The 13772-nt window shown below is 45.1% G+C and overlaps 1 protein-coding gene across 1 annotated transcript in view; it reads left to right on the plus strand.

Annotated features, from left to right (window-relative positions):
- The first annotated feature begins 10553 nt into the window (after positions 1 to 10553).
- The window catches only part of LOC119328469 (lysosomal Pro-X carboxypeptidase-like), a 12146-nt gene continuing 8927 nt past the window's right edge, over positions 10554 to 13772 (plus strand). Inside the window, exon 1 of the mRNA XM_037601450.1 lies at positions 10554 to 11898. Within this exon, the coding sequence (XP_037457347.1) occupies positions 11464 to 11898 (435 nt within the window). The 5' untranslated portion in view covers positions 10554 to 11463. The remainder of the gene's footprint in view (positions 11899 to 13772) is intronic.

Genomic DNA, 13772 nt, shown 5'->3' on the forward strand with positions numbered 1-13772 from the left:
CGCCGGAACCCTTGGTTAGGGAAGCGAGATCGAGAGAGGAAGAGACGATTTTGTGGAGATCGAAGAGGTCTCGGGTGTTGTAGCTGATCAACGGAGAAGCTCGCACGATGAACACACACACACACACACACACACACACACACACACACACAAACACACACGCGCGCGCGAGAGAGAGAGGGAGAGAGAGAGAGAGGGAGGGTATTTTGCGGCGCATGTAACTCTTGCGGCTTTTATGGTTTCTCATATATTTAACAGCTGAAACAAACTAACATATTGATCTTAAACTTGCGCCATGACCAAGCTACCCGGAGGTGCCATCCCACGTCCCTTGACCACGCTCAAGACTACGCCGTTACAACCGCTGCTCGTGCCATCCCACGAGCTAGATGTAGCAACGTGCAAAACTACCTAGCTACTACTCTGGCCAGGGCGTGAACAAGCTCACGCTACATGGCCAGGTTTATTTGCAGAAAGCAAAACCTACGTGAGAAGTGCGACAGGATTACAAGTTTTCCAACATCGGGCTGGACATTAGAGGCATGCGTCTTTTTTCTTAAATTGAATAATAATACTAGGTGGGACGCATATGGGACGGAAAAAAAGATGACGGATGACAGACGAAAACATGGGCCCAAGATGGACGAGGGGAGGCAACACTGTCCTGTTGGAATAAGCCCTTCCTGCTCTAACTATGCTCTGATGGTGTTTCCTATGGCCATGTTGGTGTAGGTCAAAGGCTTTTTTGTGTGAGCGGCAGACGGAGGGGAGGGGAAGCATCGGGTTTGCCGCTGGGGAGGGGGAGGAATTAGTCACACCTTTTTTTTTCAACTGGAATTTTCTTTTGAGAAAACTGAACTGGAAATTAGTCACACCTCGGGTCATATTGTTTACGGGCCGCATTTGGAACTACAGACAGCCGGTTATTGTCAGCTGGGCCGAGCCTGTCTGGTTAGAGAACACAGAGGATTGACGCTGGCCGTCGGATCTTCCCCACGCCCACGCGTGCTCTGCACCGCGTCCCAGACCACTCGAGAAAACCCTCGCCGCCGCACTCTCACGGGCTCACTCATCATTAGTTTAAGTGTGAGGCCGCCGCGTGCGCCGGCGGCGGAGGCGGCCGCTCACCCCGCCGCCCCGCCCGTCCCGCTCGCCGCGGCCGATGACCGCACTACCGAGACCGCGGCCACACGTAAAAAACGGCGGCGATGAGGAGGCCCGGCCCTTGGCGCAGACCCGCGCTCCCGAGCGGCGGCAGCGTCGAATCCCTCCGCCTCGCGGGGCCAGCCCTCTCATCCCGCGCCGCGCCGCGACGCCGCCGGCTTGGAGGCCCGTGCTCGGGCAGCCGCCGCGGCGTCGTCGGCGTCGGATGCGGTGGCGGGCCCTCTGGGGACCGCGTGGCGGGGGACCGGCGTGGCCTCCGGCCGTGGGTTCCGGCGACGCCAAGCCGTAGATCTGAGCCGCCGTCGTCCCCACTTCGTTCCCTCCATGTTTCCATCCGGTACCTCCACCCCTCACCATCTCTCTACCTCTCGCTCGCTCGCCGTGCGTGCGTGTGTATAAGCGCAGTGCTCGGTTTGGTGGGTCGCTGGTTCCAGATCTCACCTCTGCGGGGGCCGCCTCCTCCGAACAGTTGGTTCGTTGGGCGCCGGGAAACCTTAGGGGGTAGGGACGGACCCAGCGATGCGAGGAACCGAGCGTTGGCAGTACAGAATCTTTGAAAATACTCCGGTGACTAGGTGGTGACCGACGGATATTTTGGTTGTGGAATCTTGGTTTTGTACGCCGGGGATCACCACCGTCACCACAGTCAGTGGCGGAGCTTTATTACCAACAAATATTGGAAGCTCGTCAGCATCACCATCTCCATACAGACAGAGGGTTTGTTGGTCGCTGGTTCCAGATCCCACCTATATGGGCGCCGCCTCCTCCGACCAGTTGGTCCGTTGGGCGCTGGGAACCCTTAGGAGGCAGGGACGGAACCAGCAATGCAAGGAATGGAGCAGTGGCATTGTCAGAATCTTTGCAAATACCCTGGAGTCTGGATATTGGTATATCCAAAACATCTTATACTCCCTCTGTTCCTAAATATAAGTCTTTTTAGAGATTTCAATAGACTACATATGAGGCAAAATGAGTGAATCTACATTCTGAAATGCATCTATATACACCCGTATGTAGTCCTTGTTGAAATCTCTAAAATCCCCTCACAATCATCATCATCATCATGATCATCTCCCTTGCTGTCACAATCAGCTTGGTCCTCTTTGGTTCACAGGATTCTAGAAAAGAAAGGCAGGGATATGTGATAGTCCTACAGAATTCCTTTGAATCAAAGAGGCCCCCAACTTGTTGCTGCTGCTGTTGTTGGTGGTGCAAGCTATTGCAAAGTTCATACCAACTTTCTTTGGATCAAAGAGGCCCTAAGGCTGTCGCACCTTTTGTTCGTGAATGATGCATGGCTTTATGATTAACCAGTTTGTGGTTGCTGAACTGTGCCGTGCTGAATGGACTTTCCATTTTGGCGAGTCCGCTAGAGTTTCTCTTAGCTGGTGCGGGGCTATGATGATTGATTATGGCTGATATAAGCATGCTCTCGAGCAATTGAGGCACTTGCGGGTATAAAGTTGGACCCCCCCTTGTTTCTTTGAGCCGTTTTGATCATGTGCTTATTTTAGTGGCTCTGTCCTTGGATGGTCATTTCTGATGAGTGATAACCAGGGCAGTTTCACCATTGTAAGAACAGATTCATCCGGTGATGGAGACACTAGGGAAAGGGTCATATGATCGAGCAAAGGCGAATCTGAGCCCATTCAAATGCAGTTCTGGTCTCAAAGCACAATCTGCTATGTTGCCATTCTGTATTTGTATTTAGCGCCTCCTTGGTTTGCAGGATTTTAAGAACACAACAACAACAACAACAACAACAACAAAGCCTTTAGTCCCAAACACGTTGGGGTAGGCTAGAGGTGAACACACTCAAGGAAAAATTGCAGGATTGCGTTGTTAGGGCATCTCCATCGCAGACCCCCAAGGTTCCGTCCGCAAATGTCCGCGGACATGTCCTGACGTGTCTGCGGACTGCCGGCCGGGCCTAGGCCATTCTTGCTAGGGCGATGATGATTGACCATGGCTGAAATAGTGTGCCTTTGAGCAATCGAGGAACCTGTGGGTATCAAGTTGGATCCTTCCTCTTGTCTCTAGAATCCTTTGATCCTGTGATACTGATTGCTCTGTCCTTGGACGGTCATTCTTGTTGAGTGATAACCAGGGCAGCTCCACAGTATAAACTGGTTGATCTGGTGATAGCAGATGATGTGGGTAGGTTATATGATCGAGCAAAGGCGAATCTGAGCCCACTATGCAACATAAGCTCCAGTGTTTATATCTGTCTTGTGTAAAGATTTCTTCTCTTATACCTTCATTGCATAAGTTATGCTTGATCTTTTATCGTTCGCTGTTGCTCCTTAATTTAATCTGGTTAAGAGTAAGTTGCACTTTGTTACATTAGGAAGACTTGCTCCCAGCAAATTATCGGTTGAATGGCTTGTTTTAATTAGTTGTCATACTATTATTTCTATTTTTCCGCAAGTTACCAGTTGCAGCTACTTGTTCTTACATGCTACAAATAATAATGCAACTGGATTTTTTTGGAGAGAATGCTGGACTGTTCATGTAAAGAGTGACCGAGGCAGCATGTCACATGTTACTGTCTGTATCCATAAGCAATTTTTCAACTGCTGTGATTAAGTTGCTGGGTTAATCTGGGCCATTGAGCAGTCATTTTCTTTTGTTTTCTTTAGTTTGTTCTGAAGCTTTCCCCAATTCTGGCTGTCGCCACTATGTTTTTTAGATCATCCACCAGATTAAGTGCAGCTGAACTTCAAAGGATTTGTGTTTTGTTAGTGTCTTAACTTGTTTCCTTGCTAAGTAAGCCTTTGGGGTTATTCTGTTCTGTTGCTGCCTTTGTACATATAGTTTTGCATCACTTTGTCTTGTACTCTTCCTGGCAAGCTTATAACAGTGACGACCTTTGTCCATTTAGACATAGCAATGTGTGCTCTGCACCCGACATGTGGAGAAGGCACGCTGTCAAAAAAAAGTGGAGAAGGTACGCATGGTACCGCGTCCCAAACTGCTCGACAAAACCCTCTCCGCCGCCCTCTCTCACGGGCTCACTCATCATTAGTTTTAAGTGTGAGACCGCCGCGTCCATCGGCGGTGGAGGTGGCAGAGCCGTCGCTCACCCCTTCGCTCCGCTGCGGCCGATGACCGCACCACCTGAGACCGCGGCCACTTGGAAAACAGCGGCGATGAGGAGGCCCGGCCCTTGGCGGCGACCTGTCCCTTTGAATGGCGGCAGCGTCGGCCCTTGGCGCCGACCTGTCCCTCTAAATGGCGGCAGCGTTGGATCTTTGCCTCGCGGGGCCCGCTCTCCCATCTGCTCCGCGCTGCGAAGCCGCCGGCATGGCGGCCCTTGCTCCGGGCAGCTGCCGCAGCGTCGTCGGCGTCAGGTGCGGTGGCGGGGGTTGTGGGGACCGCGGGGCGGGGGACTGCCGTGGTTTCCTATTGTCGGTTCTGACGACGTCAAGCCGTAGATCTGAGCTGCCGCCACCATGTCCATTTTGTTTCTTCTATGTTTCGATTTGGTACCCCCCACCCCCCCACTCCCCCCCACCCCCACTCGCTGTGCCTTGCGAGTGTGTCCATGTATAAGGGAGGTGCTTGTTTGTTTTTCATGTGCGAGTCTCGGCGTTTTGGTGAAGCTGTGCGAGGGTTTGGTCGGTTGCTGGTTCTACATCCCACCTCTATGGGCTCCCCCTCCAACCGACCAGTTGGTCCGTTGGGTGCTGAGAAATCTTAGGGGGTAGGGATGGACCCAGCGACGACACTGCCACAACCTTTGCAAATACTCTAGCGACCAGCACTGTCAGTGGCGGAGCTTTACCAATAAATATTGGAACCTCGTCAGCATCATCATCTTGGTCGCTGTCTCATTCCCCTTTGTACTCTTTGGTTCGCAGGATTCTAGAAATATGGGAATATGAAAGTCACAGGAATATGTGATAGGATCCTCCAAAATTCCTTTGAATCAAAGAGGCCTCAAACTTGCTGGTGCTGGTGGTGGTGATGCTGGTGCAAGCTCCTCTCTCTCTCTCTCTCTCTCTCTCTCTCTCTCCTGCGAAGTTCCTGTGAACTTACTTGGATCAAAGAGGCCCTAAGCTGTCACACTTCTTGTTTGTGAATGGTGCATGGCTTTATGATTAACCTCAGTTTCTGGTTGCTGAACTGTGTCGTGCTGAATGGACTTTCCATTTTGGCAAGTCTGCTGGAGTTGCTCTTAGCTGGCGCGGGGCTATGATGATTGATTATGGCTGATATAAGCATGCTCTTGAGCAATCGAGGCACTTTTCGGGTATTAAGTTGGATACCCCTTGTTTCTTTGAGCCGTTTTGATCATGCGCTTATTTTAGTGTCTCTGTCCTTGGATGGTCATTTCTGATGAGTGATAATCAGGACAGTCTCACCATTGTAAGAACAGATTGATCTGGTGATGGAGACACTAGGGAAAGGGTCATATGATCGAGCAAAGGCGAATCTGAGCCCATTCAAATGCAGTTCTGGTCTCAAGCACAGTGTGCTATGTTGTTGCTGTTCTGTATTTGTATTTAGCGCCTCTTTGGTTTGCAGGAATTTAAGAACACAACAACAACAAAGCCTTTAGTCCCAAACAAGTTGGGGTAGGCTAGAGGTGAAACCCATAAAGATCTCGCAACTAACTCATGGTTCTTGCACATGGATAGCAAGCTTCCACGCACCCTTGTCCATGGCTAGTTCTCTGGTGATACTCCAGTCCTTGAGATCTCTCTTTAGGGATTCCTCTCATGTCAAGTTTGGTCTACCCTGACCTCTCTTGACATTATCAACACGCTTTAGCCGTTCGCTATGCATTGGCGCTTTTGGAGGCCTGCGCTGAATATTCCCAAACCATATCAGACGATGTTGGACAAGCTTCATTGAAGGAAAAAAAAATGCAGGATATTGCATTGTTAGGGTATCTCCAACCCTGACCCCCAAAGTTCTGTCAGCAAATGTCTGCGGACATGTCCTGACGTGTCCGCGGACAGCCGGCTGGGCGGAGAGCATTCTTGCTAGGGCGATGATGATTGACCGTGGCTGAAATAAGTGTGCCTTTGAGCAATCAAGGCACCTGTGGGTTTCAAGTTGGATCTTCCCTCTTGTCTCTAGAATCCTTTTTGATCCTGTGATACTTATTGTTCTGTCCTTGGACGGTCATTCTTGTTGAGTGATAACCAGGGCAGCTCCACTCTATAAACAGATTGATCTGGTGATAAGAGATGACGGGGGTAGGTTATATGATCGAGGAAAGGCGAATCTGAGCCCACTGCAATGAACCCTAAACCCTTTTTATTTGTATTTAAAGGTGTTGCTTATTCTCAAGTGTTTATAGCAGTCTCGTGCAAAGATTTCTTCCCTCTCATACCTTTATTGCATATAAGTTGTTCTTGATCTTTTATTGTTTGTTGTTGCTCCTTAATTTAATCTAGTTAAGGGTAAGCTGCACTTTGCTATACTTGGAAGACTCGCTCCCAGCAAGTTATCATTTGAATGGCTTGTTTTAATTCGTTGTGACACTATTACTTCTATTTTTCCGGAAGTTTCCCGATGCAGCTATTTGTTCTTACTCAATCCGTTTCTAAATATAAGTCTTTTTAGAGATTTCAAATTTTCAATACAAACTAAATACTGATGTATATAGACATATTTTAGAGTGTAAATTCACTCATTTTGCTCTCTATGTAGTCCCTTATTGACATATCTAAAAAGACTTATATTTACGACCGGAGGGAGCACATGCTAAAATTATAATGCTACAGAATTTTTTCTAGTTTGTTTTTTTGAGAGAGAATGCTGTATTGTTCATGTAAGGAGTGACCGAAGCATGTCTCATGTTGCTGTCTGTATCTATAAGCAATTTTCCGACTGCTGTGATTAAGTTGCTGGGATAATCCGAGCCATCGAGTGGACATTTCTCTGAAGCTTTCCCCAATTCTGTCTGTCACCACTGCATTTTTTGGATCACGCACCAGACTAAATGTAGTGAACTTCGAAGGATGTGTGTTTTGGTAGCTTCTTAACTTGTTTCCTTGCTAAGTAAGCCTTCGGGGTTATTCTGTTTTGTTGCTGCCTTCTTTATACATATAGTTTTGGTCTTTTGCATCACTTTGTCTTGCACTCTTCCGAGCAAGCTTATAACAGTGATAACTTTGTCCATTTAGTCATAGCAACTATTTGAATTATCAAAATTTGCTACCATTTGGTTACCACCAGATGTTTGTCTGTTGACAAAACATGGTCTAGGAAGGCATTTTGTCTGCTATGTTTTTTGAAATAGAATTCTGATTCAGGGCTATGATGATTGACCATTGCTGATATAAGCATGCTCTCGAGCAATCGAGTAAGCTTTGGGTATAAGTTGGATCCTCCCTTGTCTCTTGGAGCCGTTTCAACCACAACAAGAATTATGGAACGGAGGGAGTATATATTTTCTGTGGCTCTGTCCTTGGAAGGTCATTTTGATCAGTGATAACCAGGGCAGCTCCACAGTATAAACGGGTTGATCTGGTGGTAAGAGATGATGGGGGTAGGTCATATGATCTGAGCCCCTCAAATGCAATTCTAGTGCTCCTTCAGCATAATGTGCTACGTTGTTTCTCTTTTCTTATTTGTATTTGAAGGTGTCGCTTTTTATGCTCCTGTTTTTATAGCTGTTCTGTGTATATATTTCTTCCCTCGTACCTTTATTGTGCAAGATGTTCTTGCTCTTTTTTGTTTCGTTCTTGCATCTATCTGCACTATAGTACGTGAAGTATCAACCAAAAAAAATTGGTCTTTGATGCTACATATTCAGTTAATTTTGTTCCCACTTAAATGTATTGTCATTGCCCCCAGCACATTATACTTTGTGGTTTGCACACATGCATGGCAAAATACTCCAAACCTGATGTGGTGTAATGATGCTCTATCATGTATTTTAAAAGCATGCCTTGGGGCAAGCTTCTATATCACCACCCTTCTCCACAGAAGCATGTCCAAATCATAAGCTAGTGTTGGTGGTGCTGTAATTCGTATGGTCAATCAGATAATCAGTGCAACATGCTCGTCATGTGTTTGGATGCAACTGAGAGTACATATGCACATTAGATACTGTGAATAAAAGGTTGTGTGCTTGGCCAGTAATTTTAATATGTGAGGCCTTCATTGGCTATGTATAATATAATGTTCTCTTGCCATGTATGTGTTGAGTGTTGGATAACAAAATGATAATGTTAAGTGAAATTCTTCAATATCAAATGAACTCTTTGTACAGATTTTTTTAGTTCTATTGGATTTCCCATAATAGTTTGCAGACAGGTCTACCATTGTGTCTCTTCATGAATGCGGTACTACTAAGCAAGCCTGAGAAGCCTTTGTAATAGTTTGTGTAATTGAGCAGTTTCTTTCTTTCAACTGCCATAATGTGTGCAATTTCATCTTGATTCTAAAGTACATGTTTCCTTTCTACTTGAAGTTAGATGTAGGTCAGTAGGCATCAGGATGATTGCATAGCCCAATATTCTCCCTTGTTACATAATTTTGCAAGCTATTGGTGACCACAAATTATTACGGGTTCTGTATGCCAAACAATGCTTTGTTTAATGCAAAATATATTGTTTGTAGGCACTATTTGGTTTTGCTTGACATTGATTTTGGTGGTTTGCATTTAAGTTAAAATGCAGGCAGTGGTTGTTCTTTATTGTTTGGTAATTTAATTTTTCTCTTCTGTTAGTTGTACTTGTTCTTTATTCTTGCTTGACATTGATTTTGTTGCTTTCAGGAGATAGCTTCTTCTCGCTTGCTTCTTCAGACTTGTAATCCATGATCATTTTGCTGCTTTCAGTAGGTAGCATATTCTTTATTCTTTTGGGGTAATTCTGTGTTGTTGCTGCCTTCTTTTTACATATAGTTTTGCATCGCTTTGCTTTGCACTCTTCCTGGCATGCTTATAACAGAGACCTTTGTCCATTAGACATAGTAACTGTTCGAATTATCAAAATTCGCTGCCATTTGCTCACCACCAGAAGTTTATCTGTTCACAAAACATGGTCCAGGAAGGCATTTTTTCTGCTATGTTTTTTGAAATAGAATTCTGATTTGGGGCAATGATGATTGACCATTGCTGATATAAGCATGCTCTCGAGCAATCGAGTAAGCTGTGCGTATTCAGTTTGATTCTCCCTCGTCTCGTGGAGCCATTTCAACCATGATAAGAATTATGGAACGGAGGGAGTACTAAGAGCAACTCTAGCAGATTTGCTATATTTTTGGTGGCTCTGTCCTTGGAAGGTCATTTTGATGAGTGATAACCAGGGCAGCTCCACACTATAAACGGGTTGATCTGGTGATAAGAGATGATTGGGGTAGGTTATATGATCAAGCAAAGGCGAATCTGAGGCCCCTCAAATGCAATTCTAGTGCTCTTTCAGCATAATGTGCTGCACTGTTTCTCTTTTTTTTATCTGTATTTGAAGGTGTCGCTTATTTATGCAATTGTGTTTATAGCTGTCCTGTGTATGTATTTCTTCCCTCTCATACCTTTATTGCGTAAGTTGTTCTTGCCCTTTTTTTTCATCTGTCTGCACTATAGTACATCAAGTATTAGGCAAGAAAAATTTGTACTTTGATGCTACATATTCAGTTAGTTTTGTTCCCACTGTTCAACTTAAATGGATTGTCGTGGCCCCCGGCACACTATACTTTGTGGTTGCATACATGCACAGCAAAATACTCCAAATCTAATGTGGTCTAATGATGCTCTATCATGTATTTTAATAAGCATGCCTTAGATCAAGCTTCTATATCACAGCCCTTCTCCACAGAAGCAAGTTCAAGTCGGTGGTGCTGTAATTCGTATGCTTGTCATATTCCTTTTGGATGCAATTGAGAGTGCATATGCACATTAAATGCTGTGAATCAAAGCTTGCGTGCCTCGTCAGTAATTTTGATATGTGAGCCCTCGATTGGCTATGTATAATATGTTGTTCTCTCGCCATTTATGTGTTGAGTGTTGGTTAACAAAATGATAATGTTCAGTGAAAATTTTCAATATCAAACAAATTTGTTGTACCGAGTTTGTTAGTTCTATTGAATTTCCCATGAGAGTTTGTATGCCGGTATACCATTGTGTCTCTTCATGAATGCGGTCCTGCTGAGCAAGCCTGAGAAGCCCTTGTACTAATAGTTTGTGTATTTGAGCAGTTTCGCCCTTTCAACTGCGATGATGTGTGCAATTCCATCTTGATTCTAAAGTAGAGTTCCTTTCTACTTGAGGTTAAATCGAGGTCAGTAGGCATCAGGAGGATTACATAGCCCAATATCCTCCCTTGTCACATAATTTTGCAAGCAATTGGTGACCACAAATTATTACGGGTTCTGTATGCCAAACAATGCTCTGTTTAATGCAAAATATTTTTTTGTATTGTATTGTACTGCTATTGCACAAGATTTCTGGTTCCTCCTAACTATGAGGCACTATTTGGTTATGCTTGACGGTAATTTTGGCGCTTTATTTCAACTAGAATGCACGCAGGACATGTTTGGTCATTTGATATTTTTCTTCTCTCCTACGGCTACTTGTTCTTTATTTGTTTCTAATCATTTTGCTGCTCTCAAGAGATGCTTACCATATTCTCGCTTGGTTCATCAGTGACCTCATCCATTTGGTTTGGTGTCAAAAGAGAAAGGGCCTCCCAACCAAGTTTCATGTTCATCTTATCGGCTCTAGCTGTGATCTTGTAGATATTGCTGCATGTGGAACATATTTTAGCGTTTCCTAAGTTGGGTTCTAGAGTGGTTGCACTCTGTTATACCAAGGTAGACTTGCTGGCTTGTTTTTAAATGGTTGTCATACCAGCATTGTTTTCTCCCAGCAAATTACCAGCTGCAGCATTTTGTTCTTACATGTGACAGAGAACCGAGGATGTTGCATGTTGCTGTCTGTAACCATAAGCAATTTTTTGGCTGCTGTGACTCTGATTGAGTTGCTGGGTTTAGCTGAGCCACTGAGGTCTGAGGTGATATTTTGACTGCTGTTACTGTTGCCTCGAGTGCCAGTTTGGGCGTTCGACGCCTACGGTCTGTTCGAAGTGCTACGGTTTTGTTGTGTTACCCCGTGACAGGTTTCTTCAATGTTAAGCATCATTTAGCATGCTCTTGTTTTCTCAAACCGTTTGTCTCCATCTCTTCGACCTGGTTTGAATAATTATACACTTTTGGTTGTACGTGTGCAGGGCTGCATGCAGGCTGGCTGGGAGTGTGTACGCTCTCGCACACCCGCGCCTTCTTAAATCCCAGACCACATCGGCAGTGACGCCGGCGAGCTGCAGGGAGTGACGGGCAGAAATGGCGGCCTCCTCCCACTCTGCCGTCATCTTGGTGCTGCTGTTGCTCCTCCTCGTCGTGGCGTTCGTGCCCGCACCGGCAGCAGCAGTGAGCCCCTCCAAGCGCCCCACCCATCAGCCTCCCTCTTTCCCTGCCGGAATCTCTACCCTGCGGCAGCTGGCTGCAAGCTCGAGCAGCGGGTACGCCACTGCGGCGAAGCCGTTCACGGCGCAGTACTTCCTGCAGGAGCTGGACCACTTCACCTTCACGCCCAACTCCTCCCGCGTCTTCTCCCAGAAGTACCTCCTCAACGACACCTTCTGGCGGCGGAAGCCCACCGTCGGGCCGCTGTTTGTGTACATGGGCGGCGAGGCCGACATTGAGTGGTTGGCCACCACCACCGGCTTCATGTTTGACATCGCGCCAGAGTTCGGGGCTCTCATCGTCTTCATCGAGGTAACCATCTTTTGCCACATCCTCCGCCATGGCTGATACTTTCAGCTAATCATCATGTCATCGGTGGCCACGCCTTGGTCCAAATTTTGGTCGTGATGCACACCATTTTCTTTCTAATTAAGCATATTAATAATATAATTATTAAGAGGTAAACGGGCTAACAAATGCATCTATATAGACTGAGTAATCTGTTCCCTTGATTATGCATTAGAATATAATCTTAATGATCAAAATCAAAAAGAATAATAATAATAATATATGTGCATCACAGCCACTCGTGATGGATCGGCGCTCCGGGTCGGGTGCAGTCCGATTGAAACAAAGAGAGCAGTCCTGATGACATCACTGCTGATGTCAGCACTCAGGCAATTAAACAAAGATTGACTGGAATTTCACATTCAAGAATATGACTCTAGATCGATTGAGACACAAACAATTATTTTCTGTTAGTTGGATCAAGAGCAAAAGTTCCTGCAAAAAAAAAGAGAAAGAGCAAATGTATCAACTAAATATTTTCCATCCGTAGTCCACAAAGTTCATAGATGTAAATGATTCTATACAAAGAGCAGAATTCTGATTATAAATATCAGCTTAAAACTAAAATGTGGAATAAAAATGAACATGGAGAAAAAAAAACATGCATGGGTAACTCTGATGGTGATCCGGAATGGCTGCGGCCCTCTGAACCCTGATTTATGGAACAGCACGGGAAACTCAATGCAAAGAGTGCAACTATGCCTGCAGAAGTTTGCAAACGAGAAGACTTGAAAGGCCGCGGCCTCCACCATCATGCTCACCTGCTGGGAAATATGGAGGGAGAGAAATGGCTGTATTTTCAAGGGGAAAACTGCATCATCTGAAGATATTCTCAGACGGGTCACGCAATCACTAGAACTCTGGAGCATTGCTGGGCCAAAAAGTTTAGAGTGCCTTCTTGGGCCCCCTACTGGGAGAATTTAGTCTCTTTCTTTCCTTCGGCCTTAGGGTAGGGTGTTGACAAAAACTCTGTATTTCATTTTAACTTCTCTCCTCTGCTAAATCAATGAAATGCCAGCAGGTGCTGAATCTTTCAAAAAAAGTTACTTAAATGTGTGAACATGGAGTAAACAATAACATGGGTATGACATAGTCCAGGTGGGTGTTCTTGAATTGTTGTCATGTGAAATTCAGTGGCGGGAAGTGATGATCATGTGAAAGCACAAGGCACGTCCGACAAAGGGTAATTAGAATAAGTAATCACTTCCAAAGTGTACATGTGAAATATCATACGATGTATTGTGGCCGTAACAAATCATATCAAATACACTTCACCTTGTTAAAAATATAGGGCGTTAACTAGCCCAATTCAGGTTTTGATAAGAAATTAAGATAATAACATGCCGACTATGTTATACTCCCTCCGTTCCTAAATATAAGTCTTTTTAGTCATTTCATATGGACTATAACATATGGATGTATGTAGACATATTTTAAAGTGTAGATTCACTCATTTTGCTTCGTATGTAGTCACTTGTTGGAATCTCTAAAAAGACTTATATTTGGGAACGGAGGGAGTAGAAAGCAAACTAGTATAATTGGATTTGTAATATACTCCCTCCGTAAAGAAATATAAGTGATCTAAACGTTCTTATATTTCTTTACAGAGGGAGTAAATCTCTTTTCTTCACTTATCATTTGATTATCTTTATCTTAACTGCAAATGAAATATTGATTATATAGTTTAAATTTGGAAAATGTGTGCCTTGTGTGTGTTACGGAGGGACTATGCAATAAGTTATTTTGGTCATGCTAAAAACATGAGTCATACTTACATGGTTAATGAGAGAGAGAGAGAGAGAGAGAGAGAGAGAGAGAGAGGGAGAGAGGGAGAGGGA

This window comes from Triticum dicoccoides, chromosome 7A (genome assembly GCF_002162155.2).
Source record: "Triticum dicoccoides isolate Atlit2015 ecotype Zavitan chromosome 7A, WEW_v2.0, whole genome shotgun sequence".
Lineage (NCBI taxonomy): Eukaryota > Viridiplantae > Streptophyta > Magnoliopsida > Poales > Poaceae > Triticum > Triticum dicoccoides.